Source organism: Oryzias latipes, chromosome 4 (genome assembly GCF_053564925.1).
Source record: "Oryzias latipes strain Hd-rR chromosome 4, Olatipes_Hd-rR_3.1".
NCBI lineage: Eukaryota > Metazoa > Chordata > Actinopteri > Beloniformes > Adrianichthyidae > Oryzias > Oryzias latipes.
The window spans coordinates 8,223,226-8,249,495 of NC_136240.1; the positions used below are offsets into that span (position 1 = coordinate 8,223,226).

Sequence of the window (26,270 nt, forward strand, 5' to 3'; positions counted from 1 at the left end):
CATAACCTTGTTATCCCAGGACATTAAAGACTAACATTCATTTTAAGCATGCTGAATAAAAAACATTAGCACTATTGGAATGTATTATTTACCTGCAAAATTTGGACAAGCCGTACTCAATTTTATTCGTTTTTTGTCATATATTAGTAATACAGTACAGACCAAAAGTTTGGACACACCTTCTCATTCAAATGAATGGGAAGGTGTGTCCAAACTTTTTGTCTGTACTGTATAAAATGTGGAAGTAGACTTTATTTTAGTCACATAAGATGTAAACTGTTACCTCACCTTTTCTGGGTAATTCCAATATTTTTGTTTTGTTTTGTTACCACCAGAAAATGTTGGACACAGTCTGGGTTTTCTCTGCACCTTCATGCTTCTGTTATCATCCAAACAACAGTGTTTCACTTCTTTAGGTCAAAAGACAGTGATATGAGCGTGGGGGGAAATCAAACTGTCAATCACTGCAATAAAACACTGCAGTATGATTCTCCACTTTCTTAGTTGTTTTGGGTTTTGGTTGTGACCCACCCGGATCTGCAGGCCCTCCAAGGTTCGGTCCCCGGATGTCTTCTGTTCAACCCGAGTGTCCTCAGCATCTCTACATCTTCTGGACCAGATATGAGTCATCGCACGCGCGCGTGCACAGCGCCGCCGTTTGACGGGCTGCAGAAAAGGCGCGCGCAAAAGGGGGGCGGGGGGCCGCCGTTCCAAACGCTCCGCAGCATCACAGCATGTCCGCGTGAAGCAGCTGCGCGCGCAAACGTCTCAAGCTCAGCTGATCGTGTGCACATCGGAGCTTTTCAGATTCGGATCAGACCCGATCCACGAGGAAGAGGAGCTGCCTTCATCAGGCAAACACGGAGGGATAGCGTGCGCGCCAGACCCGCCCAGCAGAGGTGAGACACACGCGCGCGAACTGATTTGGATCCAGAACCGTCGACATCTCTCACCTATGCGCGTTCAAGGCTCGGGAGCACTGTAATGCCACAAACACTTGCTCACGTGATCGGCTCCTCTGCGTCCCCCGATACCTGCGGCTCGTCTTTTCCGGCTTTTAAAACACAGTGTTCTGTCACAGGTGCGCGCGCGCCTGTGAGCGCGTGCAGTCTAGGCTTCATGCTGCATCTTAATCCGCTGTTGGCATTGTGAACCCCCCCCCCTACATACCCTCACAGTTGCTATTCGGACCCCCCCATGCCACGAGGCTCTGTAGAAATGCTTGTTTGTTGTGGAGGGGCCCTCAGGGACCGCTAACCTTCACTCAGGTGAGCTTTCACCCAGTGGCGGACTTAGCAGTGTGGGGGCCCCAGGCGAACAATATCATGCAGCTTCTGTCTGCAGCGGTTATAATCATTTTTTCTCTCAACCTTTTTTTTTTTTTTACTCCTTACCTATAGGTTAAAACGTCGAATAACTTCCTTACTGGTCCACTGTTAGACAATGTTAATGTCAAGAATCCAAATGTCTTGAGAAGAATTTCAAAATTGAAATCACATCTAGATGTTAAAAAGTGGTGGTGATGGTATTTTTACTTGGAAAAACATTTTTAGTGGGAACAAATTACGACTTTCTGTCTTTTCTTTGACAAAATTGGAAAATGTTCCTGTATATTTACTTTTCATTAATTTAGATGAGATTTTTAAAAAAAGCAGATGTTCTTTTAAAACATAATACAAAGGGGTTTCATTTTCAAAAACCTGTTATTGTGAATATAAAATTTCCAAGTATTAAATAAAACATTAAGAACTAAATCAAACATCACCTGAGATGAGTCCAAAAAGCTTTTGTTGTTTTTCTAAATGTGTATTAAAAGGAAATTTTGAGCAACACAAACAGTAAAAAATCCTCCCAAAAACATATATATGCGTTCATAAAACAAATGATTTATTGTTTATATCGATATCACATAAATCTTGTTTTTCTGCTTTATTCTGTGTTTTCAGTTCAGCTTCACACCAGATCTGAAGTGAAATACATGAACTATCATGTAGAAAAGGAGGATATGGAATAAAAATGTCTAGAATGTGAAAAAAAAGCTTTACATTATTAGAACACGTTAAGTAAACTAAAGTGACAATCACTCCGACTTCACTTGGGATTGCGTAATCTCTCGTGCAGCAGAGTTCGCAGTATCGCGCTGAAAGTAAAGAGGAAATACACAAAAAGACGATTTTGAGGATAAAATAATAAAAAATAATTAGAATCAAACTTGTGAATTGCATTTGGAACAGGTAAGTGTGAACACAAATGAAGATGACAGGTCAAGCGCTGCCTGTCACCTGCCTCTCCCCAGACTGCACTACCCTGCTTAAGATGTATTTCAACCAGGAACTAAAAACTCCCAAACCGATCCTAAACCTGCCCAAATTATGTCCATCCACCTAAAGCATTATTTGCCCACAAAGTCAGAGTAAAAACTGCCCTATTGAGCAGGAAACCGCCCAGTCTGGAAAAGCTAACTCTGCTGTCTTCTTTATTTTTTTTATTGAACAAATGCAGAATACAGAAAACACAAAAATGCAGCATTTATGCAAATATATTGTACGAAACAGTTCTGAATACAGAATAAACTTGTTATAACCTTAACAAAATCTTAATTAATAAGGAAATTCACAGAAGGGAAAAAAGATATAAAAAAAGAAATAAACGTAGACAAATGGAAATGCGAGAGTAAACTTATGTCAAAAAGCTGCCTCTGCTCGCTAACTGGATTTGCTGTTGACTAGAATATACCATTTCTGCAGAAGGATGGGGGAGGACCAAACACTTTTACATAATCAATCTTATGCCAGTTCAGTGATTTGGAGTGTCTATTTATGAAAGAGTTTAATAATGATGGATGTAAAATTTATTTTAGACACTTTCATTAAGTGTTCAGCTCTGGGCCCCAAAAGCGTTGGGGGGCCCCAGGTGATCACCTAACTTTTCCCAATGGTAAATTCGCCCCTGCTCTCACCTGTTGGCTGCTGCCTGCGCGTGTTTGGTCACATGACTGTTCAGATTGAGGCTGGATTAAATGGAATAAAAACGGAATCCACCTGAAGCAGAAGACCTGCATCTCCTGCAGTCATCATCAGGGGCCTGGCTCTCAGTTCCAAATAGACTTTGAGTCCTATTAAAAAAAAACAATCATGTTTGGGGCTATTTATGTGATTTACAGCTTTCCTTGTTTTTAAAAATAAGGATTGGAACCTAGCTTCTTGTATCTGTCAGTCATCTTGAATTGGTAGATGTGAAACCTCAACTGAACTCCAGTTTGGACCCAACAAAGGAGGAGAAAAAAAGATACTTTTCAAGGCGTGAATCTGAAGAAGCATGAATTATGAAAAAGTTTGCAACTGTCTGCTGGGTAAACAGGACTAGCTGCATTTCATCTTCCTTCTTTTTCTGTTCCGGTCAGAGCTTCAAACTCAGACTGTTCGGTCCAGTTCAGTCTTTGGTTGTGTTTGCGTACCTTAATGGTTCAGGAAGTGTTACAGATGAGCTGTCTGCTCTGTTTAGAGGTTTTGTCCTGGACGTCTTCAGAGTTGAAAAAGAAACCCGCATGATGAGGAAATATAACGTTTTTCCTCTGGCTTTTACTGATCTGCTCCTTCAGCTCATGCTGATCGACAAGAGCTCAAAGAGTAACCATGGCAACACCAAGACTATCATTTGTCTCCATGGTGAACAATGATCTTAATATTTTTATGCTATCTGGTATTTTTGCACACACATCAGCTTCTAAATCAAACGATGACCTGGCAAACGCAGGAGGCGGATCAGATGGAGCAGCTCTTGTTTTCCTGACATCCAGGCTGCCACTCCTCCTTCTCTGAGTCGCTTGGCAGGAGGGCGGCCAAGTTACCATGGTTACAACAAGCTCAGCCTGTCATTCAGAAACCTTTCGTCTGTCAGCTGCAATTCTTTTTATCTCCACATAATGTGGGAGTGGCAGGCCTCCGATTTAACCGTGAATCATCAGATCTGTGCAGACATGAATCAACATCCACATGTGAGCCTCAAAACGCCACGGCGAGGAGGAATCTGAAAGATCTGAGCTCCATGAAGGGTGTGACAGCTGACCTCTGTGAGCCTGTCCAGGTGAAACAGTGTCAGGAAGATGGAACCACCTTAACCTTTCTAGTCCAGTTTATTTGGAAAGCAGCTCATACCACAGCAACATCATATATCACACCAAAGGAAATGTTTTCTCTGTATCTGTATTCTAAATCCATTTTATTCCAGTAAATCCAGATTATCCTAATTGTATTGTAATTACAGCCTATATAGGTGACCAATGGATTACATGGATGGATTATTAGTGTAATCTCCATACTCAAAAAGGAAAGGGCGACAGTGGAGAGGAAAACTCCCTGTGAAACTAAAATTAGGAAGAAAGTTTCAGGAAATTTGTCTCTCAAGTGCCCTAACATCAGCTTCAATGTTGATTCATGAGGGGTTGATAGAAATTTTTTAGGAACTTCTTCAACCTACGCCAGGCTGCTGTGGAGACACAACTGTCTCTGCGATTCCAATTGTTGTTCCTTTGTAAAAAAGCCAGGCCTGGCTGTTAAAAAAAAAGTTGAGAATCTTTATATTTGTAGGAGTTCTCACACATAGGTTTGTTACAGAGACAAATAAAAAGAAAAAGGTAGAAATGGATGGCAAAAATGTTACAGAAAGAGTTCAAGTGGTGCAGCACAAAAGAGGAAAGAACCAAAAAAAGAGCCTTGTCTTTAAGTAAACAATCATGTTTAATCCAGCATCAGTGCATTTCAATGTCAGTGGGTTTCTGCTAATACTACAATCCACTGATATTTCCTGTATCTTATCCCTGACGGTGACATTTGAATTTTATATTTTTTTGTAAAAACAATGTTTTTGTTCTGTTCCATGACGATGTTTCTATTTTCAAAGTTTTCACCGCCTCAAAACCCTCGGCGTCTACAATCACTTAATGACAATCATTTGGACCGTCTCCTTTAACAGGAAGTAGGGCCTTGAATAACTACGCAGGGCACAGAGTGGTGTGAATACGGCCCAGAGTCTGTCAACAGCAGCGTAACTAAAGCGAGGTTAGAGGTCAGCCCAGTTCAGTATCAGCTTTATCAAACAGGAAAGTTTAAGGTCTTGAAGGCAGATGGTGTCTGCCTCCAGTACTCAAGCAGGGACTTTTTTCCAACCATAGAGTTAGGAGTAGAGGACGAGTACTGGCCACTACTCGCTTGATTTTATGGAGAGTCACAATTGTTTTGTTTTATCAGAATCAGAAATACTTTATTGATCCCACACGTGGGAAATTAATGGTATTCTATTGTCTTCATGACTTAAAACTCATACCTGAGTCTTGTTCCTGTCACAACTGCACCAAGAAAGCCTCTGGCTGTGCCATGCTGTTAGGGCCTGCAAGGCCTTCTCTGCTGGCCCAAGAAAAGTACATTTATTTGTTATTTTTTATATAAACTTATTACTAAAAAATATTTTTCTTCATTGTTTGTTTTTATGAGGGGTAATAATAAAGTGAGAACAGAGGTTAGCGTCACACAAAAATGCTCAATGTCTGGCCATTTGGAACGTCCTTTCATAGGTAAGAAATTCTACTGTCTACAATTTGGGGGGAAAATTGTTAAATGTTGACAAAAACCTACATAAACATATAGCAAATCTACTATTCCAATTTTTCTTCTGTTTAGCCCATACAAGAAATGCATGGTGGTTTTAAATTAGTCAAAATAATATGTTTCCCTGTTGTAAAACATTGGTTGCTCATAAAATCAGACAGAAATAGCAAAAGTCACATTTGACAATTGTCAGAGAATTTTTGAATCTTTAACATCTTTAGTGTAAAACTCTTAACAGTCAGCCAATAAAGAGAAACTAAAATTGGTGAATTATGATCTTTTCAGATGATCTTTACAGAAACTTGTTTGGTTAGAGAGTTAATAGTCAAGTATTCGTCAAATATATCTCCAAGATTTCTGGCAGAAGGACTGGAGACTACATTGATGCCATGCAGAATGCAGTGGCAGAGCGTGCATCACACACCTGGGCCTTCAGTAGTTTGTCTGAATTACTCAACCCCTCATTAACCATTTTACGATGCAGAAACGAGCTTTGCTTGCATATGGAAAATTCCTGTAGCCACAATAAATGCCTCTAAATAAACGGAATAAACTAAATAGTAAACAAATCTCGTCATGCAACCACAGCCAGCAAAAAACATTGAAAATAACCACATACATTTGGAATATTATTTAACATGATGTTTATCATTTCACTCATCAAAAACTCAGATTATTTGAAGACAAAATCCATCCTCTTCTCCTTCCCCCAATGGGACAGGGAGATTGCGCGCTTCAGTTCTGTCAAGAAGTCCTTTTCTATTCCATCAAGGCCAGTGCTGAGAGCCGAGTCTGTCCTGCTGTGTTTCTGGGTAGGTTTGAATAGCTTTAGAGCTGAAAATCTCCACTCAACAGACGCAGTGGACACGGGGAGGATCAGCGCCAAACACACAAATCTGTACGGCTGCTTCACGATCTCACTAAGATTTTTCTGATGAAGGAAGTCAAGGAGATCAGTGGGAGATTTTCCAGCAAAATCATCCATGGCTGACATTGCAGTTTGCTCTGTTTTTAACAGATCAAAAGTTCTCTGTAGCTCTGTGTCCAACTGGACTGCGTGTGGGAAATGTTTCCTGTCTTCCTGAAACTTCTATCAAATCAAAAGGTCTGAAGACTGTGACGTTGCCTGCTAGAAGGCCCTGCTGACACCAACTCAACATCTGATTGGTTGAAGGAAATGAATGACCAACATTGATTTTGCATTAGAAGGCTTTCAGAACTGATCGTGAAGGCCTCTTCAGCTCTGACCCTGCCTGGCAACAAAGGACAGCTGAAATGCGATTGGTTAAACCCTCCAATATGAAAATATGTCTGTCTGAAAGCAGGATAATGTCATAAACACAATAACATGGAATAGACCATTTGGAATGATTTAATAAGTATACATGGACAAAATATAATTAACACACGATTCAGATATTTTTTAGGCCTTGAAGGCTCTAACAGCCCACCACTAGCAGCATGATATTCTTACCAAGTGAAGGTCGGAGGCTCTCTAGTCAAAGAACATCAACCTCAGTTTTATATATGCTTAGTAAAGGAAAATTAGAAATCGTCCCAATTTTGAAGTCTTTAAGACATGCTTGAAGACCTGTAAGTCTTGTATTTCTTGGTTTAATAAATGATAATATTGTTAGCTTAGCTAAGCACTATCAGCAAAACAGTGGTGTCGTACTTAATATTGTTACTTCCTGGAAGCATGTTGGGAATTAACACGGATCAAATACAGAGCCCTGTGGAACGCCATGACTGTGTGAGGAAGATGAGTATCAACAGATGACGAAGTGCATTGATCACAGTTTGCTGTGACATTGAGTTTCGAGTTTCAAATGTTTAAATGTTAGAGTGGATGTTCACTCTCTGAGTGCGGCACTGTGAGGCACTCTTGTTCTGGTTCCAGCAGTGATACTGTGGGATGCAGCTTCAGTCTGAAGATGTGAGTGAGCTAAGTAGACTCGTGTTTGCATGGATCTGACTGTGTTCATCTGTTGTACCTGTCCCTTAGATGGCGAAGGCAGACCAGCGTTTTGGCCAGCGGGATGGCTCTGACCAGAACTTCGACTACATGTTCAAGCTGCTGATCATTGGCAACAGCAGCGTTGGGAAGACCTCCTTCCTGTTCCGCTATGCTGACGACTCTTTCAGCAACTCCTTCGTCAGCACTGTTGGCATCGACTTCAAGGTGAAGACGGTTTACCGCAACGACAAGAGGATAAAGTTGCAGATCTGGGTAAGGCCAGCCAAATATGTTGAGGGAGGGGTTTGTAAGGCACCAGCTCCTCTGAAGTCAGACTTACAATTGTAAAAACTAAAAAGGGGTTTCCTTTTGTTTTCAAAGATTCATGTTTTTGTTAAAGTAATCTGAATGTTTTCATAAAACAAACAGAATCTTTGTCTAAACTTTATTGGTGTTTGGAACTTCTCTTCCATGGAAATCTGTGTAACTATTGTTACAGTCTTTCCTTTTACTTTTAGTTTAAAAAGTCTTAATCAGCCACATCTGTCAAGTTCAGTTACGTGAAGTGTTTTATAATGTTATTATGGTTAGAGTGTCCGCCCTGTAACTGGAAGGTTGTGGGTTCAAACCCAGTCATACCCAGAGTCATACTAAAGACTTTAAAAAATGGGATCCAATGCCTCCCTGCTTGACACTCAGCATTAGGGGATTGGATTGGGGGGTTGAACCACCAAATAGTACCCGAGCGTGGCTCGTCTGCAGCTCACCGCTCCCCCAGGGGATGGGTCAAATGCGGAGAACAAATTTCCCTATTGTGGGATAAATAGTCAACTTTATTTATTTATTTTAACTTGATGTTAATTTCTCACAAAAAAGCGGTATTCAATCCTTTTAGGTATCTTTGAGTATTCCTCTAAAACCCTGCTGTCTGAGCACCAGCCCTTCCAAAACCCACGAAAACGAACGGGTCCTCACACTGTGACATAGATGGATGAGAACAGCCCCTTCCAGGAAGAGTCTGTGCTGCCAGCCCCGCCCCCAGGCTAACACCTACACTCTCACTTTCTCCGTGGAGCTAGCGGTAATCGGCTAAGATGCTTTCCTTTTCTATGCACAATATGCACATTATTTTGTGCAAAAGTTTGGATGTTGTTTGTTTTCATGGACGAAACGCAGACACGCTGCCAAGGCCGACTCTAGGATGTTGTCATGAAATGGGTGGCGCCCACACAGAGTGAAAGCTGCTGTCTTAAATAAAATAAAATTATGAACTTCCCTTTCAACTCCTTGAAGTGCTCTTATAAATGTAAATTTCGTGAAGAAAAGTATACTCCTTAGTCCGCCACACAGATGTCCAACTTGAGACGAAAATGGACGGTTATGATCTCATCTCACGCCATGCGGTTGTGCAGTCACTGGGTGGCCAAGGACACTGTGCAGGGTCAGTGTACTGAGCATGTGCAAAACCCATCACACTATTGTACAAGTTGAGCAAAATTAAACTTTGAAGTAGACTAGCAGGTAAGCAAGTAAGCTAGCAGGAAATAGTGTAAACAAAGGCCTGATGGGTTATCAGTGAGGATTTACTTCTGCACCAACTGTTCCGCCAAAAAGTCAGTGGCAAATTTCTGATGAACTCCTGATGCGCTGCAGGAAATATTTCTTAAAAAACGATACAGCTTCTGGGAAAGCTGGGACACTAAATAATATGATTAAGCTCGCCAGATCTAAGTATTTTTCTGATCTAGTATATATGAACAAGAGAAATCCAAAAGTTGTCTTTGATACAATTCAGAACATTGTCTCACCCTAAGCTCCACCTGTACCTGTTTACACAACTGACGATTGCAACAGATTCTTACAATATTTTGTAAATAAGGTGAATGAGCTCAAACTAAATCATCAAATGAAAATTCTAGCCTCTTTAAACTAATCCTGGACTATCATTTCTGCTTTCTCATTAGAAAAATTCATGATGGTATTAAAAAAGATGAAGCCATCCTCATGTCCCCTAGACATATTGCCATCCTCTATGTTTTTTAAAGTTATCGATCTAATTGCCCCATTTCTTGTTAAAATGATTAATCTGTCTCTTTCCACTGGGACTGTCCCAAACGTCTTTAAACAGACAGCGATAAGTCCAATTTAAAAAAAGCCCAACCTGGATCCATCACAACCCTCCAATTATTGGCCAATTTCAAAATTACCTTTACTCTCAAAAGTCTTGAAGAAGATAGTGGCAGTACAAATATGAACTCTTCGATAAGTACCAATCCGGTTTTAGAAAGATGCATTCCACGGAGAGCACTTTACTCAAAGTTTTTAAATGATATACAGATGGCTGCTGACTGGAAAATATACAGTTTTGGTTCTTTTAGACTTATCCTCAGCATTTGACACTGTAGATAATAAAATACTAATTCATTCATTTTCTATTCCGTTTTGTCCCTTTCGGGGTCACTGGGTTGCTGGAGTCTATCCCGGCCACTTGTGCGTGAAGGCAAGGGACGCCTTGGACAGGTCGCAAGTCTGTCGCTGGGTAGAATGTCCACAATCACACACCCATTCATTCTCACACTCACACCTATAGACAATTTAGAGTTGCCAATTAACCTATGAAGCATGTTTTTGGACGGTGGGAGGAAGCTGGAGAGAACCTACACATGCACGGGGAGAACATGCAAAGTCCACACAGAAAGGTTCCCCATTGATGTTGTTTTTCATGTCCCCCAGCCAGGACTTGAACTGGGGCCTTCTTGCTGTGAGGCAAGAGTGCTAACCACTGCGCCACTGTGCAGCCCATTATAAAAAATCATAAAATACTGTTGGGCAGATTAGAAAATGAGTTTGGTGTTGCTGGGTTTGTTTTAAAGTGGTTTACCTCCTGCCTGACTAACAGAACATTCTCTGTTTATATAAATGGCATGCTTTCTGATACCTCTACACTCCTACATGGTGTGCCCCAGGGATCTGTTTTAGGATCACTGTTGTTTTTAATGTACATATACCAACTTGGAAGGTTTTTAAATAACTTTAAAACTGTGTCATACCATTTCTATGCTGATGATATTCAGCTGTACTGCTCCTTCAATGACTCAAAACTCCACAAACTTACAGAACTACTAGATTGCCTTGCCTGTGTTAAATCTTGGCTCACAAGTAACAATCTCCAGCTAATTCCAGAAAAGACGGACACACTACTAGTTGCCCCAAAAAACACAATCCCAATAATTTCCCAGCATCTTGGTTCTTTGAGCTCCTCTGTACAGCCCTGTATCAGAAATCTTGGTGTCTGGTTTGAACAGTCAATGTCTTTGGACTGTCATTCCAGCCTTTTATTTAGAAATTGTTTTTATCAATTACGCAACACAGCAAAACTGCAGGCCTTTTTATCTAAATCAGTCTAAGAGATGGTTATCCATGCTTTTATTTCTTCTTTTTCAAATTATTGTAATTCTCTTTTTACTTGTTTTAATAAATCTGTTCTCAACCGTCTTCAGTTAGTTCAAAACACTGCTGCAAGGCTTTTAACAGGATCAGAGAAAAGGGCACACATTACCCCCATTTTATCCTCCTTGCACTGGCTCTCAATTAAGGGGCTTATTGATTTTAATTTTTTTAGTTTTAACCCATAGAGCTTTAAATGGACAGATCCCAAAACTTATCAGACTTGCTCTGTCCCTACGCTTCTGGCCGTGCCCTCCGATCCTAGGATCAAAATCTTTTAAAGATTTTTAAGACCAAAAATAAAACCAGAGGTGACCGGTCGCTCCAGGCAAAAGCCCCCAGACTCTGGAATGCCTTCCCTCTGTCCCTTCGTGTGGCCAACACCATTGATTCTTTTAAAAGTCAACTGAAGACACTTTTATTCATAAAAGCTTTTAGACGACTGGTTTCATTGTTATTTTTACTCTAAGTTTATTTTTCTTCAATTTAGTTTTGCTTTACATCATATTTAATTGATTGTTATTCTGCTTTTACTGTATTGGATGTTTTTTTATTGTTCAGCGCTTTGTGATTTAATCTGTGAAAGGCGCTGTATAAATAAAACTTACTTACTTACTTACCACTAGGAACGATTTTACAATGGATAAATATATAGTTAGAGTCGGACCTTAAGAGATGACGAGCTCATCTTGCTCCACAAGCGCCCCCTCAAGGTACGGCAGGGTACTGACGGCCGTAAAATATTTGTTGCTTTTCTGGAGATCAATGACAATAAATATGTCTCACTTATTAACAAGGATATAAAACGGTTGAAGAAAGTTATGATTTGTGACAAACCTGCCTGCACGCCACCACTATAAAGCAGAGATTAGGATTCAGGATACTTTTATTGTCATTTCACCACAGGGATAAAATGAAATTTGGGTCTCTGGTTTACAGTGCGATTATGACAGGACGTTAAAGACGTATCAGTGTGATTTATTACAACACTTATGGAGTATTGCACTGTTCCAATGATTATTGCACACTCCTAGGATCATTGCACAGAAATGTATTGTGGCAACGTGCTGTATAACCCAAATGGTATGTTCCACACATCCACCCCTTTTGTCAGGATTTCTAAATGCTTTGGTGAGGATCACTACATCACTGCCTCAGCTCGGGTTTTTCCTCCATATTCAGTTTTAAAAATGAAATCAGCAAGTTTTACTGCACTTGATCTTATTGAGATAATATAAATAGTAGTGTCTAGCTAAGCTTTTCCAGCCTACTATCATTAACCAACTGTTGACTGCTGAGGAAGGTGAGGAAGACCACCTTTGCCCAGGAAAGTCCATGATTAAAAGTTTCTGTGCACATCTACCCTCCTTGGTTAGACCTTCATGAAGAAACTCAAGACTGTTTAGTTAATATTTAGGATTGATTAGATTTCCATAACTATCAATAATGGGAAAAAAAGGCACAATCTCTGCGGCACCCAGAACCCAAGGAGCTGAAATGCCTTCCAGTGTTCTGCGATGTTACCGATCACAGCACGTCACATGACTCACGTAGAAAAGTAAAAAAAGGTGCTGCTCAGAACAGCTGTTTGCAAAAATGAAAAGTAGACCAATTCTTCTACATTTTTAATCTCCTGGTTTAGGTATTGATCCTGATCACAGAGAAAATGGATTTTTACAATCACATTTACCTGACATCACAGTAGAACTAGTAAATAAAGGCAGAATTATTCCCATAATCTAGTTGTCGATAAAAAGGGATTTTGGCTGTGAGACAGCAGTGCGTCTGTCTCCCATTCTTCAGCTGACAGCTGAGGTCTTCTGAGGTCTTTCAAATGAACAGTTCTGCTATAAATTTTGGATTGAATAGTGATCTTGGGTTTTGCCGACTCCTGAGCTTGTTTTCCTCGAACCATTTCTGCAACTCTTTTGGTCCATGCTTGGCGTCTTTGTCTTGCTTGTCTTAAATGTTCGACCGGTTGGCAATACTACAGTAGTAATGAGGCTGTCCTTCAGGATTTGGTTTTATTATGCATTCACACTCCCCTCATCTTCACCATCTTTCCCACCTGCTGCTGGGAGGCATTCCATGATGGTGCCACCCCCATGCTTGTCGCTACAGATGGTACTTGGGGGGGTGTTGGCCACAGTTTTTCTCCGATCAGACTAGAGACCTGCCGTGAAATAACTCCAGATTGTCCCGCATGACTTTGGGCAAACTCCAGAGATTTCCTGCAGGTTTTTGTCAGCACCGACTTTCTCGTCACCACTTTCTCATATAGATTTGACTGATGAAAAAGCCAACATGTTCAGTGGTTGGCGTGTGGCTATTTGGCTTCAAGAAAGATTCAGAAAATCTCAAATCAACGCAAAAATAGTTTTCATTCAAATAACAATGTTTTCCCACTCATTTAAGGTATATTTCATTTTTGATATAAATACTTAAACCAGGATTTATGAATGAGAACAAATATTTTGCCTGAGTTTTCACCCATTTTTCTGAACCCTTAAGAGGTGAGGGGTTTGCTGGAGTCCCAGCTACTCTTGGGTGACGGCAGGATACACCCTGGACAGGTCGCCAGTCTGTCACTTCTTATATTTTTAAAACCCTCCTGCTGACAAAATCCACTGAAACTCATCGGCAGAGACGTACAAAATCCACCTCATTTACTAAAATTCAAAAGAGTTGTTTCAGATGTGGATGTAAACTTGTTTTTTCAGGCCAAACAAAAATAATGTGACACAGCAACGCGGCATGCAGCACATGCAGCTGTGTTGCTCTGCCACGCACAATCATAAAGCAGGAAAGCACTGTAACAGCAGAGGGATGCATGACGCTGGGTAACAGCTCGCTTTGTCCGTGGTGATGTTGTTGCCATGGCAACAGCTTTCTACACTCTCAATGACACACATGAGCACAGGCAGAGCATCGTCTTGGGCGGCAATTAAAAGGAGGGTGAAGAGGTTCACACCTCTCTGGAGATATAGGTGTGTGTGTGCGTGCCGGTGTGTGTGGGTGTGGGTCTGTGTGCATGCATGCAAGCTAACCAGAGCTGACTGATCAAACAGCGAGAGGTTAAAAATAGACTAAACACACAAAAACAGTCTGGATGACGTGTACAAGAGCTGCAGCTTTTCTCCTGCAGACATGCAGCAAAGCATTGTGGGAGGTGTAGTTACTGCTCACCTGAAACCAGCTCAGTGTGTTTTCAGGCCTCTGAGTGAAAATAAACGTCCTTCTTCGTTAGTCTTGGTTTTAGAGCTGGTTTCTTCTGATGGTCCTATTGGTTTGGCAGATGTGAAAGCTTACCTGATTAACTCTGGGGCTGTTCACTTCAATTTGAATGCAGACAATCTTTTTTTATGGATCAAAGAGCAGAAAAGAAGCAAAGGAAGGAAATTTGCAAAAGTCACATCAGACTGTGCAAACTGATCAGTGTCAGAATATTTATGTCTTTGTGTTCTTTGTCTGCTAGATTTAAGTCTAAGTTTTTGTCATTTCACTTTCTTCAGATAATAAGCGTTTTTTTAGGATTGACAAAAACTTTTGTCAGATAGATTTTGTGACTCCGCCTCTTGCATTATGGTGACCAGGAAAGTGGACACAGTTGTTGTAGCTCCAGAAATGCAAAAAACATAAAGGACTTCCCTATATTTGTTCTTCATCAAAACATGAAAATTCCAAAATAAAAATACAGCCTATGTGGAGGGTGCAATTGTGTCCCAAATTAGAGATCTTTGTCTGGGGGGGGTTTCCGGGTGATGCTGTAGTATCGCGAGACCCAGCGAGACGAGTGTGGTGAGTCGACTTGGCGGCGCGTAAGCATTTGAACAAACATTTTCGATCTTGTTTCATTTTTCCGCCATATTAAAATATTTCCTGCTAACTAACACAACCTGTTAAGAGTATTAAGCTTCTGTCAGCCTGGAGGACCTGGAGAATTTCATTGACGAGTGTTTTAATACCTGCAACATGGTGAAGCCCAGAACCGCCACCACCCCCCCCTCCGCCAAGCGTGAACGGCCTGAGGACTCTCCCGGGGCTGTGTCCTCTCCGGGCAGCGGAATGAGCGATATCCTGGATTCGATTGACAAAAAGCTCTCCAGCTTTGATGGCCGCCTCAATTTGCTGGAGATCCTCCATAGAGAATTTCAAGGTCTGCGGGAGTCTCTGGAATTCAGCCAGCAGCAGGTGCGGGAGCTCGCAGCGGAGAACCAGGCCCTCAGAGAGACCGTGAAGACCCTGGGCAATGACACCGCCCGTCTCTCCGAGGAGAACCGATCCATAAAGGAAACCCTCCTGGATCTTCAGTCGAGGAGCATGAGGGACAATCTAGTGGTCGCGGGGGTTCCAGAGGAGGCAGGAGAAGACCCCGAGGCCACCGTCAGATCCTTTTTACAGGTCCACCTGAAGCTCCCCAAGGAGGAGGTGCAGAAGATCTCTTTCCACAGGGTTCACCGCCTCGGAGGAAGAAGGTCCGACCACCAGCGCCCGCGTCCTATTGTGGCTAAATTCGAACATTTCAAACAGAAGGAGTTGGTGAAGGGCCGCGGACGGGAACTGAGAGGCAAGCATTACAGCGTTAATGACCAGTTCCCGGCAGAAATCCTCCGTAGAAGGAAGATCCTGTTCCCGCTGAGGAGGAAGCATCTTGCTGCTGGTTCGAGAGCGATTGTGGCCGTTGACAAACTTTACGTGGACGGCCGGCTGTTCCGGGACCCGGAGATCACCCCCTGGCTGTGCTGAAGGCTTTCAGATCCGCGCTGAGAACATCTGCGCTGCCCAGAAGAAACCCGCTAAACTTACTTCAATGAATGGAAAACCGGATCATCAATAATCCACACCTCGATCGCAGGAAAACAGTCTTTTTTTTTTCTTCGTCACCTCAGTCCCACTGATGTTTCTATTGTTGTTTTGTTGTTGTTTTCGTTTTCCCTTCTATCTCTTTTTTTCTTTCCTTTACTCCCCCCCCCCCCTCTCCCCCCTCATTATATGTAAATCACCTGGAAGCAACTCATCCTCGGTAAGTATTTATTTATGCACGGAACGGGCGCGCGCACACACAAGCGCACACAGGGGCGTGCACATGCGATCCCGCACACACACGCCGACATACTGCAATCACCTCACACAGGCTCTCATAGGACGCACGCGACACGCAGCTCACATAGCCAGAACACGTTCACGCGCACAGCGCTTCTCAATGCGGGCACGCGCACACGGACTGGTACACAAGCACTACTTAGCTTTACACCTTTTCAGTCAGAGCAGCTATGAACAGTCTTAACATCGTTAGCTGGAATGTGCGTGGACTTGGCTCTGAGCCAAAGAGACTGAAAGTGTTAAATCACCTGGATGGTCTAAAAGCAGATATAGCTCTACTGCAGGAGACCCATTTATCAAATTCTTTGAATCACCTTATGTGCTGCTTACAATTTCCAGTTATATACTCTGCCAGTTTCAACTCCAAACAAAGAGGAGTTGCAGTTTTGATTAATAAAAATGTTACATTTACTCATAAGGATACAGTTACTGACCCAGAAGGCAGATTTGTAATCATTAATATATCCATTCAGAATAAGGACTTTTGTATAGTGAGTATTTATGGTCCTAATGTTGACGACTCTTCCTTCTTTCACAGATTCTTCACCTCACTCTCAGTTCACTCTGACTCCACAATCATTATAGGAGGAGACTTCAACCTTGTTTTGGACCCTGAACTTGACAGACTCAGCACAGCAGCAAATCAGCGTACATGGCGATCTGCAAGTATTCTAAAGCAGTACATGAATGATCTGGGTCTCTGCGACGCGTGGCGCTCATGTCACCCAAACACTAAAGGGTTCACCTTTTTTTCTCCAGTTCACTATTCACACTCCCGTTTAGACTATTTATTAATCAGTAACTCTCTTTTAAAAAATATTCAAAGCTCCAATATCCATCCAATTATTATCAGTGATCATGCACCAGTCTCTGTAAACATTTCTAGGGAAAAATCCACACCCTCTGGTACAACCTGGAGGTTTAATACGTCTCTGTTAAAGGACCAGGAATTTCTTGAATTCTTTAAAAAAGAGTGGGCAACCTTCTTAGACTTCAACAATACTCCAGACATCCCACCGTGCGTTCTTTGGGAAACAGCAAAGGCAGTCATGAGAGGGAAAATCATTTCTTATTCAACGCACAAAAAACGCAAAGAGAAAGCAGATTTATTAGAATTAGAAAATAAAATCAAAACCCTGGAGACTGCTTATGCTGCTTCTGCACAGGAACACATTCTGAGAGATCTGAAAAATTTAAAGCTGCAGTTAAATGACATCATTAATAAACAAACACAATTTCAAATACAAAGGCTACGACTTGAAAGATTTAAAAACTCTAATAAATCTGGCAAATTTCTGGCTAATCAGCTTAAAATTAACAGAGAAAAATCATCAATCACCTCTATTATGGACCAAACAGGAAATGTCACCCATGACCCGGTCAAAATTAATAACGCATTTGAAAACTTTTATAAAAACCTGTACACACCGCAGATCAATCCGTCAGAGCAAAGTATTGACTCATTTCTTAATAATGTAAACCTACCCAGGCTAAATGAGGATCAAATCACAAACTTAGATTCTCCGCTCTCGCCGTCTGAACTTCATGAAGCTCTGTTACTTATGCCCAATGGTAAAGCACCAGGGCCTGACGGCTTTCCTGCTGAGTTTTATAAAGAATTCTGGGAACAACTGGCACCAACATTTTATAAAACTGTCACATCTATTAATGAGAGCCAATCAATGCCACCTAACATGAACTCAGCCAACATAATTCTTCTTCTAAAACCAGACAAAGATCCCACTAGTCCTTCAAGCTATCGCCCTATTTCTCTAATCAATGCAGATGTAAAAATTATCTGCAAAGCACTAGCACAGAGAATAGAAAAAATCACTCCTCACATAATTCACTTCGACCAGACTGGATTCATCAAAGGCAGACACTCGGATGATAATGTCCGTAGACTAGTTAATATAATAGACTTTGCCACCATTAAAAACCAGGAAATGACGGTACTATCGCTGGATGCTGAAAAAGCCTTTGACAGAGTTAATTGGAAGTTCCTTATTGCTGCCCTCCAGAAGTTTGGTTTTGGAGAAGCATTCATCAATTGGATCAAAATATTATATCACAACCCCAATGCATCAGTTAGAACTAATAAACAGACCTCAAACAGGTTTTTTCTTGGAAGAGGAACCAGACAGGGCTGCCCACTCTCTCCTTCTCTTTTTGCTATATTCATTGAGCCTTTAGCTGCAGCAATAAGACAGAATGAGAGCATTATAGGAATAAAAACCAAACACAGCCATCATAAAATTAGTCTTTATGCGGATGACATATTACTGTTTTTAAGGAATTTACATTCTGTAAATGAAACAGCAATGATCATAAATGAATTCTCCTCCATATCAGACTATTCCATTAATTGGAATAAGTCTGTTTTATTACCACTCAACAGGAATATGGAACAAAGACTCACAATTCCAGTTAAAACAGGAAATATCAAATATCTGGGTATCTACTTTTCCCCCAAACTATCAGAACTGGTGCAGCTAAACCACACCCCATTACTGAAAAGCATACAGGACGATCTAACACGCTGGACCAACCTGCCTTTGTCCCTTATGGGCAAGGTAGCCACGGTTAAAATGAAAATCTTACCCAAGGTTAATTATCTCTTCTCAATGATTCCCACACAACCGCCATTAAAATGGTTCAAAACATTAGACTCATCCATATCAAGCTTTCTATGGAACAACAAACCTGCAAGAATTAGTCTAAAAACTTTAAAATCTGCAAAAAACTGTGGAGGATTAGAATTACCTAACTTCCACAAATACTTTCTTGCAAATAGATTACAATACATCTTAAAATGGTTAAAAAATAATCCAGAAACCAACTCATGGTTAGACTTGGAACAGGCGTTATGTGGAAAGATCAACCTGTCACAGCTACCATTTATTAGCCAAACAGTTAAAAAACAGGATTGTTTCAAAAGCATTAATATAAATGCCACCTTAACAGCCTGGTGGGAATTTCTCAAAATATCAAAATCATCAATTCAACCGTGCAAAATGACACCCATCTGGAACAACCCGGACATCCTTATTAACAAAAAAATGATTCACTTCCCAGCTTGGCAAGCAGGGGGCATAAAACAACTAGAGCACGTAATTATTGATAGAAGATTCATAACCCCCCAGGAACTTCAAGACAAACATGGAATAAATAACTTCTTGGAATATCAGCAACTTAAATCAAGTATTACTAAAAAGTATAAAATTAAAGACGACGATTTAAAGCTACCAGATGTAGTTACCACTCTGATTAATTTTTCAATGAATAGAACTCTCTCCAAAATATACAAACTTTTATGTAATTTAGATAACAATATTGCCCTTCCAACAAAAAAATGGGATGCAGATTTGAGCATCAGCACAGATGAAAGCTTCTGGTCAGAACTTTGTCTAAACACCTTTAAACTGACAAAAAGTCCAAATCTGCAGCTAATCCATCTCAAAACTCTTCACAGAATTTACTACACTGGACAGAGGATGTTCAAGATGGGTCTCAGTAACTCAGACATTTGCGAGCACTGTGATAATAATCTACCCGACAGCTACATGCACGCACTGTGGTTCTGCACTCCTGTCCAGGCTCTCTGGCAGCAGGTATGTGCCGATTTATCAGTCTGGCTTAAGGTTTCAATCACTGCCTCACCGTCACTTTGTGTGCTTGGTGACATGAGTGCCATCGATATAGAAGAAGGATTAGCATCTATCATTTTCATAACTCTTTGTATTGCCAAAAAAACTATTTTAATAAATTGGAAAAACAAGAAAAATATAAACATAAGTCAACACAGAAATCTGCTGTTTGATCATATCAGCTTGGAAAAAATGTCAGCCCAAAGCTCAAGTAACTTTGAAAGAATTCAGTCTCTCTGGTCTCCTGTGGTTGACTCCATGACTTAGGGAGTGGGGGGCTTGGTCGTCGCTGCTCCTTGCCCTTCTGCCGTGGTTTGGGGTGGGGGTCGGGGCTTCCGGTGCCTGGCGGGGGCGGTGGGGGGCTCCGTTGGTCGGGGGGTCGGGTCCGGTGCCTGGGTGGGGCGGGCTGGGGCGCTGCGTGGTCCTCTGGGCTTGGGTGTGGGGGTGCGTGGTGGGGGGGTGGGGTGGTGGTCTGGCTTGGCTTGGGGGGGTGGTCCCTTTGCCTGTGCTGGGGGGGGTTGGCGGGGGGCCCTGCTCGGGTGGGGGGGGCCCAGCGGCGCCGGATGGGCTGCCCATCTGCACCTGGGGCTGGGATTGGCCCTTCCCTGGCTCTGGGACGGGACGGGACAACCCTCTCGGGGCCCCCGGTCGCTCTGGGTGTCACCCGCTTCGGCTGCGGGGTCTGGGGTGGGGTGGGGTGGGGGGCTTGTCGGCCCTGTCCTGTGGGGGGGCGTTCTGGGGGGGAGGGGGGGCCCATTATTAGTACGGGTCGGGGGGGCTAGCGGGTCGGGGTCTCCGCTGAGGCAATCGGTGGTTGCCTCGGCCGGTTGGCCTCCTCGGTCCCGTCGAGGCCTGACCAGAGCTCTTCTAGGGCCGGCGTCTGGGGGTGGGGGCCTGGGCTTGCTCCGGGGGGGGGCGACGCTTTCTGGCTCCTCTCTCTCTGTGTGGGGTGGGTGGTGCCGGGCCTGGGGTGTCGGCGCCTCCGGGGGTGGGCCCCTGGGCTGGGTGGCCCTGGCCCCTTTGCTGGGGGTGGGCTGGGGGACGGCTGTTTGACCACCGGGGGAAAAGTCTACCAGCTGTCCCCAACTTACCCCCTTCCTTATATAACCTCATATTAGGGTGAGGGGGTGGGGGGTCTAGCCTGCGATGCGCCTTGGGGGGGGGATACTTGGGAGTGGCCCCCCTCCTATGGTTGCCGTATGGAGTGGGCCCCCCCTCTTTCGGTTTTATTTGCACCTTAGACATGTAGGGTCCTTGGTAGGGGGGGTGCTTGGACATCACTGCAAGCAAGCAGCAGATGTCCTCCTGGCACCCTACCCGCCAATTTTAACCGCACCTTAGACATTTAGGGCCCCTTGGTGTGGAGGGTGAGGGGACATCACTGTGAGTAATCAGGAGATGTCCCCTTAGTGCCCTACTCGCCAATTTTAACTGCACCCCCCTTAGTACACACACCCCTCCCCCTTCAATATATACATTCAAACATAAACACACACACATGCCCACAAACACCCTCTCAAACACCCATACACGCACACACATTTTACAAGGAAGGTGGGACCTGGGTCCATCTGTCCCCTACCCCTTCCCTGGTGGGGGGTGCGGGCCCCTTGGCGATGGCGGCCGTGTCCCTTGGGTGCCGGCTCCCTGGGCCCGGCGGTGCTCTCTCCGCACGGTGGGGGGGTTCATATTACACCTGAGCCGGGGGTGTTCGTGTCCCTGGGGGGTGGGTCCTGGTCCTTGCCCCTGGGCGCTGGGCCCCGCCAAACTTCCAACATGGCCGAGCCTGGTCGGGCCATATTTATAACATCCCTTGTGGGCCGCCCTTTTTTCCCCGGGGTTCCCCCCTCCTGGGCGGGGGCGGCGGGCCCCTGCCTTGCTCCTACCTGGACCAACCGTGGGCCGGGTGGGTGGCTGCCTGGAGTGCGGAGCGGGTCTCCCTTGGGGGGTCCTGGCTCGTACCTGGGGTCGGGGCGGGGGGATGCCCGGAACTCCTGGGTGGTGGTGGGGTGCTCGTCTGGGGCTGTGGGCGTCCCTCTCCGGTGGGGCCCTGCGTTGGGCTCTTCCGGCGCGGCGGGGGGCTGCTTTCCTGGCTGGGCTGGGGCGGCGCTCTCTTTCCCTCTGCGCCTCCCTGCTCTCTGGCTCTGGGGGCCTCGCGGCGGTCCGGCTGGCCCTGGCCTGGGTGGCGGTCTTGGTCGCCCGGGGGGCGGTTGTTCCCTGCCTGTTCCCGTGTGGCGTTGGGGGAATTCCGGCTGCCGCTGCTGCTGCGGCGGGGGTATGGGTGTGGGTGTGGCTGGGCGCTCCTCCTCCTTCTTTTCACATTCCACCATCCATTTTAGAAGAACATAAACACTCACCTGAGCACAGGTGTTAGCTCACCTTTGCACTAATAGTTTGCATGATTGAATGAATGAAAGATTTCACACTAGTTGGTTTAAAGGCATAGGTATGCGTTCGTGAACACTATCTGTTTTGTGTGCATGTTGACATGTGGACATTTTTGCGGCTAGCAGGTGTGTTGATAATATTTGAGTGTGTGTGAACAGGCCCCGCCCTTTTTGTACTACATTTGAACCGTACCGTAACGATAAACAACCAGTAAACCTGTCTGCTCTATGCTGCTTCATGGTCTTACCCCCCTTCCCCTCCTATTATCACCCTCCTAGACCTCCTCTCTCTAACGTCCCTCTCTCTTCTTCCCCTCTTTCCTTTTCCGTCCGGTCCAACACCAAAGATTTTCAAACATGATTGAAATTAATAAATTTTGGCCTCAATTACAAAAGGGGTTTATTCAGACATACCTTTGGTTTGTCTGAAGATGAATAACCCCTCTTGTTAAAATAAAATATGTCCAACACAAGAGGCCCTCAGCTCTCATCTGTTTGCCTAGCTGTTGGACAGGACAAGTTGAAAAAAAAAAAAAAAAAAAAAAAAAAAAAAAGAGATCTTTGTCTGATTAACTGTTCATTTTTGTGATAACAGTGCCTTTTTTTAGGGTTTTCTGCATTTTGTCTGAGAGAATCCAGAAGTAAATGGAGGCTGAGTGAAACCTATACAGCGTTATCTATCTAAGAATTTTATTCCCATCCACCTCAAAATGAAAAAAAAAAAAAAATCTGCCAAAAACAAAAAAAGTTGCTTAAGTAACAAGAGAAACCAAAGAGGGATTTTCTCTTATATTAGACTGGGCGCTTTGTATAGAGGAAAATGTCTGTTCACTTTGAGAGTGATGTAGAGCAGAACCACTCACAGATATTAGTACTCAGTTCTGACATTAACAACACAACAGTCACATTCTGACTCTGGTTAGAAACTACACATCAGGCTTGAGTGTGGATACCACACAGAACTGATGCTGTTTCCGGAGAGCAGCTGGAAGCTTGAAAACACCAAAAGTAATAATTTGTGCAGTGATGCACAAATGTGCACTCAGCCTTTGTCCAGTTTATTATGTGGGCTCATGGTTTGTAGCCATGTCTTCATCCATGTGTTCAGACCCTCCTCTGACTGGATTCATGAGAATTTTATTAAGACAGCAGCTGAAATGATGCTTTAGGCCAGGGGTGTCAAACATACGGCCCGCGGGCCATATCCGGCCCGCCAGGTGGTTTAGTCCGGCCCACACACGAAGAGTAAAAATCATAAAGGTATTTATCAAAAAAAAGCAAGTTTCTAGTCCATTCCTGTGGCGAGTTATGAATTTTTTAAAGAAATACCCGAAATCCGCAATTCCGCCGCTAGGGGGAGCAAAGGAAACATAAAACAGGTGAAACAGCATATCTCTGCACGTACCAAAAGCGAAACATAACAGCTCTGCGTCTGGGTAAGATACACTTTGGTTCCCTATGAGCCAGGGGTCGGGAACCTTTTTGGCCAAGAGAGCCATAAATGCCACATATTTTGAAATGTAATTTCGAAAGAGCCATACAATAATGTAGTGTCCCTTTCCCACACTGAGGCACGGAGACTTAACCTCTTTTAAAGTTATTTATCGATATTTATAGATAATAGTAAACTGATAGTTTTTTCTCCAAGCACCGCTACTACTGCGCGCCTCTGGCATCGCATCGCGCCCGAGAAGGACTGGTCTAATGAAAAAAAAAAACTATAATTAAAGATTTGTCTGCGAGCCACATGTGACCATCAAAAGAGCCATATATGGCTCGCGAGCCATAGGTTCCCGACCCCTGCTATGAGCCTTACCACTGTTATGTTGCTATAAGGATGATCATTAGCGACACCCTAATGACCACAATGTCGAAGAAGTGGATTGCTGAGCTGTCCAGGAAAAATGGACATAGTTTAATTTGTTTACAGAGCTGAATGCAAAACCTGCATGCTTGGTATGTCATCAACAGGTTGGAGTGTTCAAAGAACATAACATTCAGCACCACTATGAGACTCACCATAAAGAAAAGTTTCACCGTGTCATATGTAAAATCTTCAGTCTGTATAAAATTGATTAGACCAACTTTTTTTTAGGTGAAACTAATTCTATTTAAGATCCATTGGCCCCAAGGGATTAGGCTACTATGTTGGTAGAGGCATTTTTTCCAACTGAGTAAAAAAACTAAAACAAAGCTGTTATTTTACTTTTACGCTATTGGTCCGGCCCACTTGAGATCAGACGGGTTGAATGTGGCCCCCGAACCAAAAAGAGTTTGACACCCCTGTTTTAGGCCCAGTGTTTCAAAGCTTAGGATCCAGGTTCCCAAAACCTCTGATCTGACTCCACTGATCAAAGATTTTTATACTAGTATTTCTTACTGGATCAGATCAGGTTTAATCAGATTTGCTTGGATAGGGATTTCCAGGTCTGCCCCGCCCACAGAATCAAAGAGGAGAACCTGGAAGGCCTTGAGTTTGACACATGTGATCTAGGATGATAATCTTTAAAATCTGCCAAAAGGATTAATGATATTTTATTAATAATTATTCATCATGAGAATGTAGCGTCTGTAAGAGCATCACAAAAAAACAAACTTTACAGAGCTTCTGCTTAATCGGACTGGCTTCATTCAGCCGGACACTCACGTACTCTGATTTGTTGTAAATGCATTTCTGTTTGATCAAACGATGCTACCATGCCATAAACTGAAGGACACGTTGTTTTATCGCTGCAGGTCTAGTGGCTGTGGAAATACGAGTGGAGCATGAAAGACCTGCTGCTCTGAACCTGCAGGAGTTCACGTGTTTGTCTCCACTTATTTGAAATGTCCAGTTTAAACGGCCAGTTCCGTCTAAATAATCAGAAATGCACACAATCTGTTTTACAAATGCACACGCTTCGATTCACAAATATTTATGCAAACACGTTATATAATACCAGAAATGCAAATTAAATGGTTCATAAATGTAATTTTGAGGTACACTTGTAATATAAACTCACAGATCATATGAATCGCAGGATGTGCATTTAGGAAATGTCTGTCTTTTGTGAATCTCTCTGTATTTGTGAGAGAAATGCATGTGGTGATTATTGAGACTCTTCTAGCTTCCCAAGTCAACAAATTTCCTTATTAGCTAATGATCTGACAATCAAGTTCATCCGTTAACCAGCCGTGTTCACTTTTAAGCCAGTCGTATGAATCTATTATTCATTCTTCATCCGTTTTTCAAAGTAAAATCAAACAAGGAAAGACTGCTTTATTTAATGAACAATTCCTGAACTACAAAAGAAAAACAAATAATGGATTCTATTTGGATTTTCTCATTTACGTATTAAATTGAAAATGGAGCAAACAGATTGTGAACATTTCAATTAATTCTTTTGTGTTTTAGTCACCAGGAAGTTGCTTTGATGGATGTTGGAGCTGAAGCTAGGGAAGCTAAGTGCCTGATAAAAAACTAAATTAAATGCTATTTTGGATGAGTTTGTTGACATGTTGTTGCAGGGGAACAGACACGGAAATATCAACCACAGTTACACCAGCTTGGCCTGAAATATAGTTCAGAAATGTCTGTGACAACAGTCTGTTTGAAACAGCAGCTGTGGAAAAAAGGACATGTTACAGAGGGACAGCTTGGAATGCAGTCGCGTCATCCACAGAAAAGGTGCGGATGACCCCCATGTACATTTGTTTTATCTAATGAAGCAGTTTTGCAGCGTTAGGGCGGGACAGTGTGGTGGGGGGAGGACCATAACGAGCTACGCTGTCAGGTAAACTGCAGCAGTTTGTTTCAGCAAAACTAACATCATTTATGAGTGCTGCTTATTCACACCTATTATTATTGTTATAACCGTAGACAGAAATAAATAAATACATAGGCTAACTGTCATCCACCTGCCGTTCCTCATCATAATCAGGCTCATTCAGCTCACCTGCATATGTATACTCCTCTCACTCTGGTTATTTTTAGAACAAAACTCCTTCGATAAACAGGGGAACTCTATGGTGAAAAGGGGATGCAGATATATGGATTTCACTTTTTTTCATTATCACTGGATGAGAAACAGTCTTTCAGGACACAGCTCAGCTGCTCAGTTTTATTTGTGAAGTTTAGCCCAAA

At 43.0% G+C, this 26,270-nt stretch overlaps 1 protein-coding gene across 1 annotated transcript in view; it reads left to right on the plus strand.

The window, feature by feature from the left end:
• The first annotated feature begins 670 nt into the window (after positions 1 to 670).
• Positions 671 to 26,270, plus strand: part of rab3b (RAB3B, member RAS oncogene family) — a 34,343-nt gene continuing 8,743 nt past the window's right edge. The window contains exons 1-2 of the mRNA XM_004067658.5: positions 671 to 899; positions 7,612 to 7,836. Of these exons, the coding sequence (XP_004067706.1) occupies positions 7,612 to 7,836 (225 nt within the window). The 5' untranslated portion in view covers positions 671 to 899. The remainder of the gene's footprint in view (positions 900 to 7,611; positions 7,837 to 26,270) is intronic.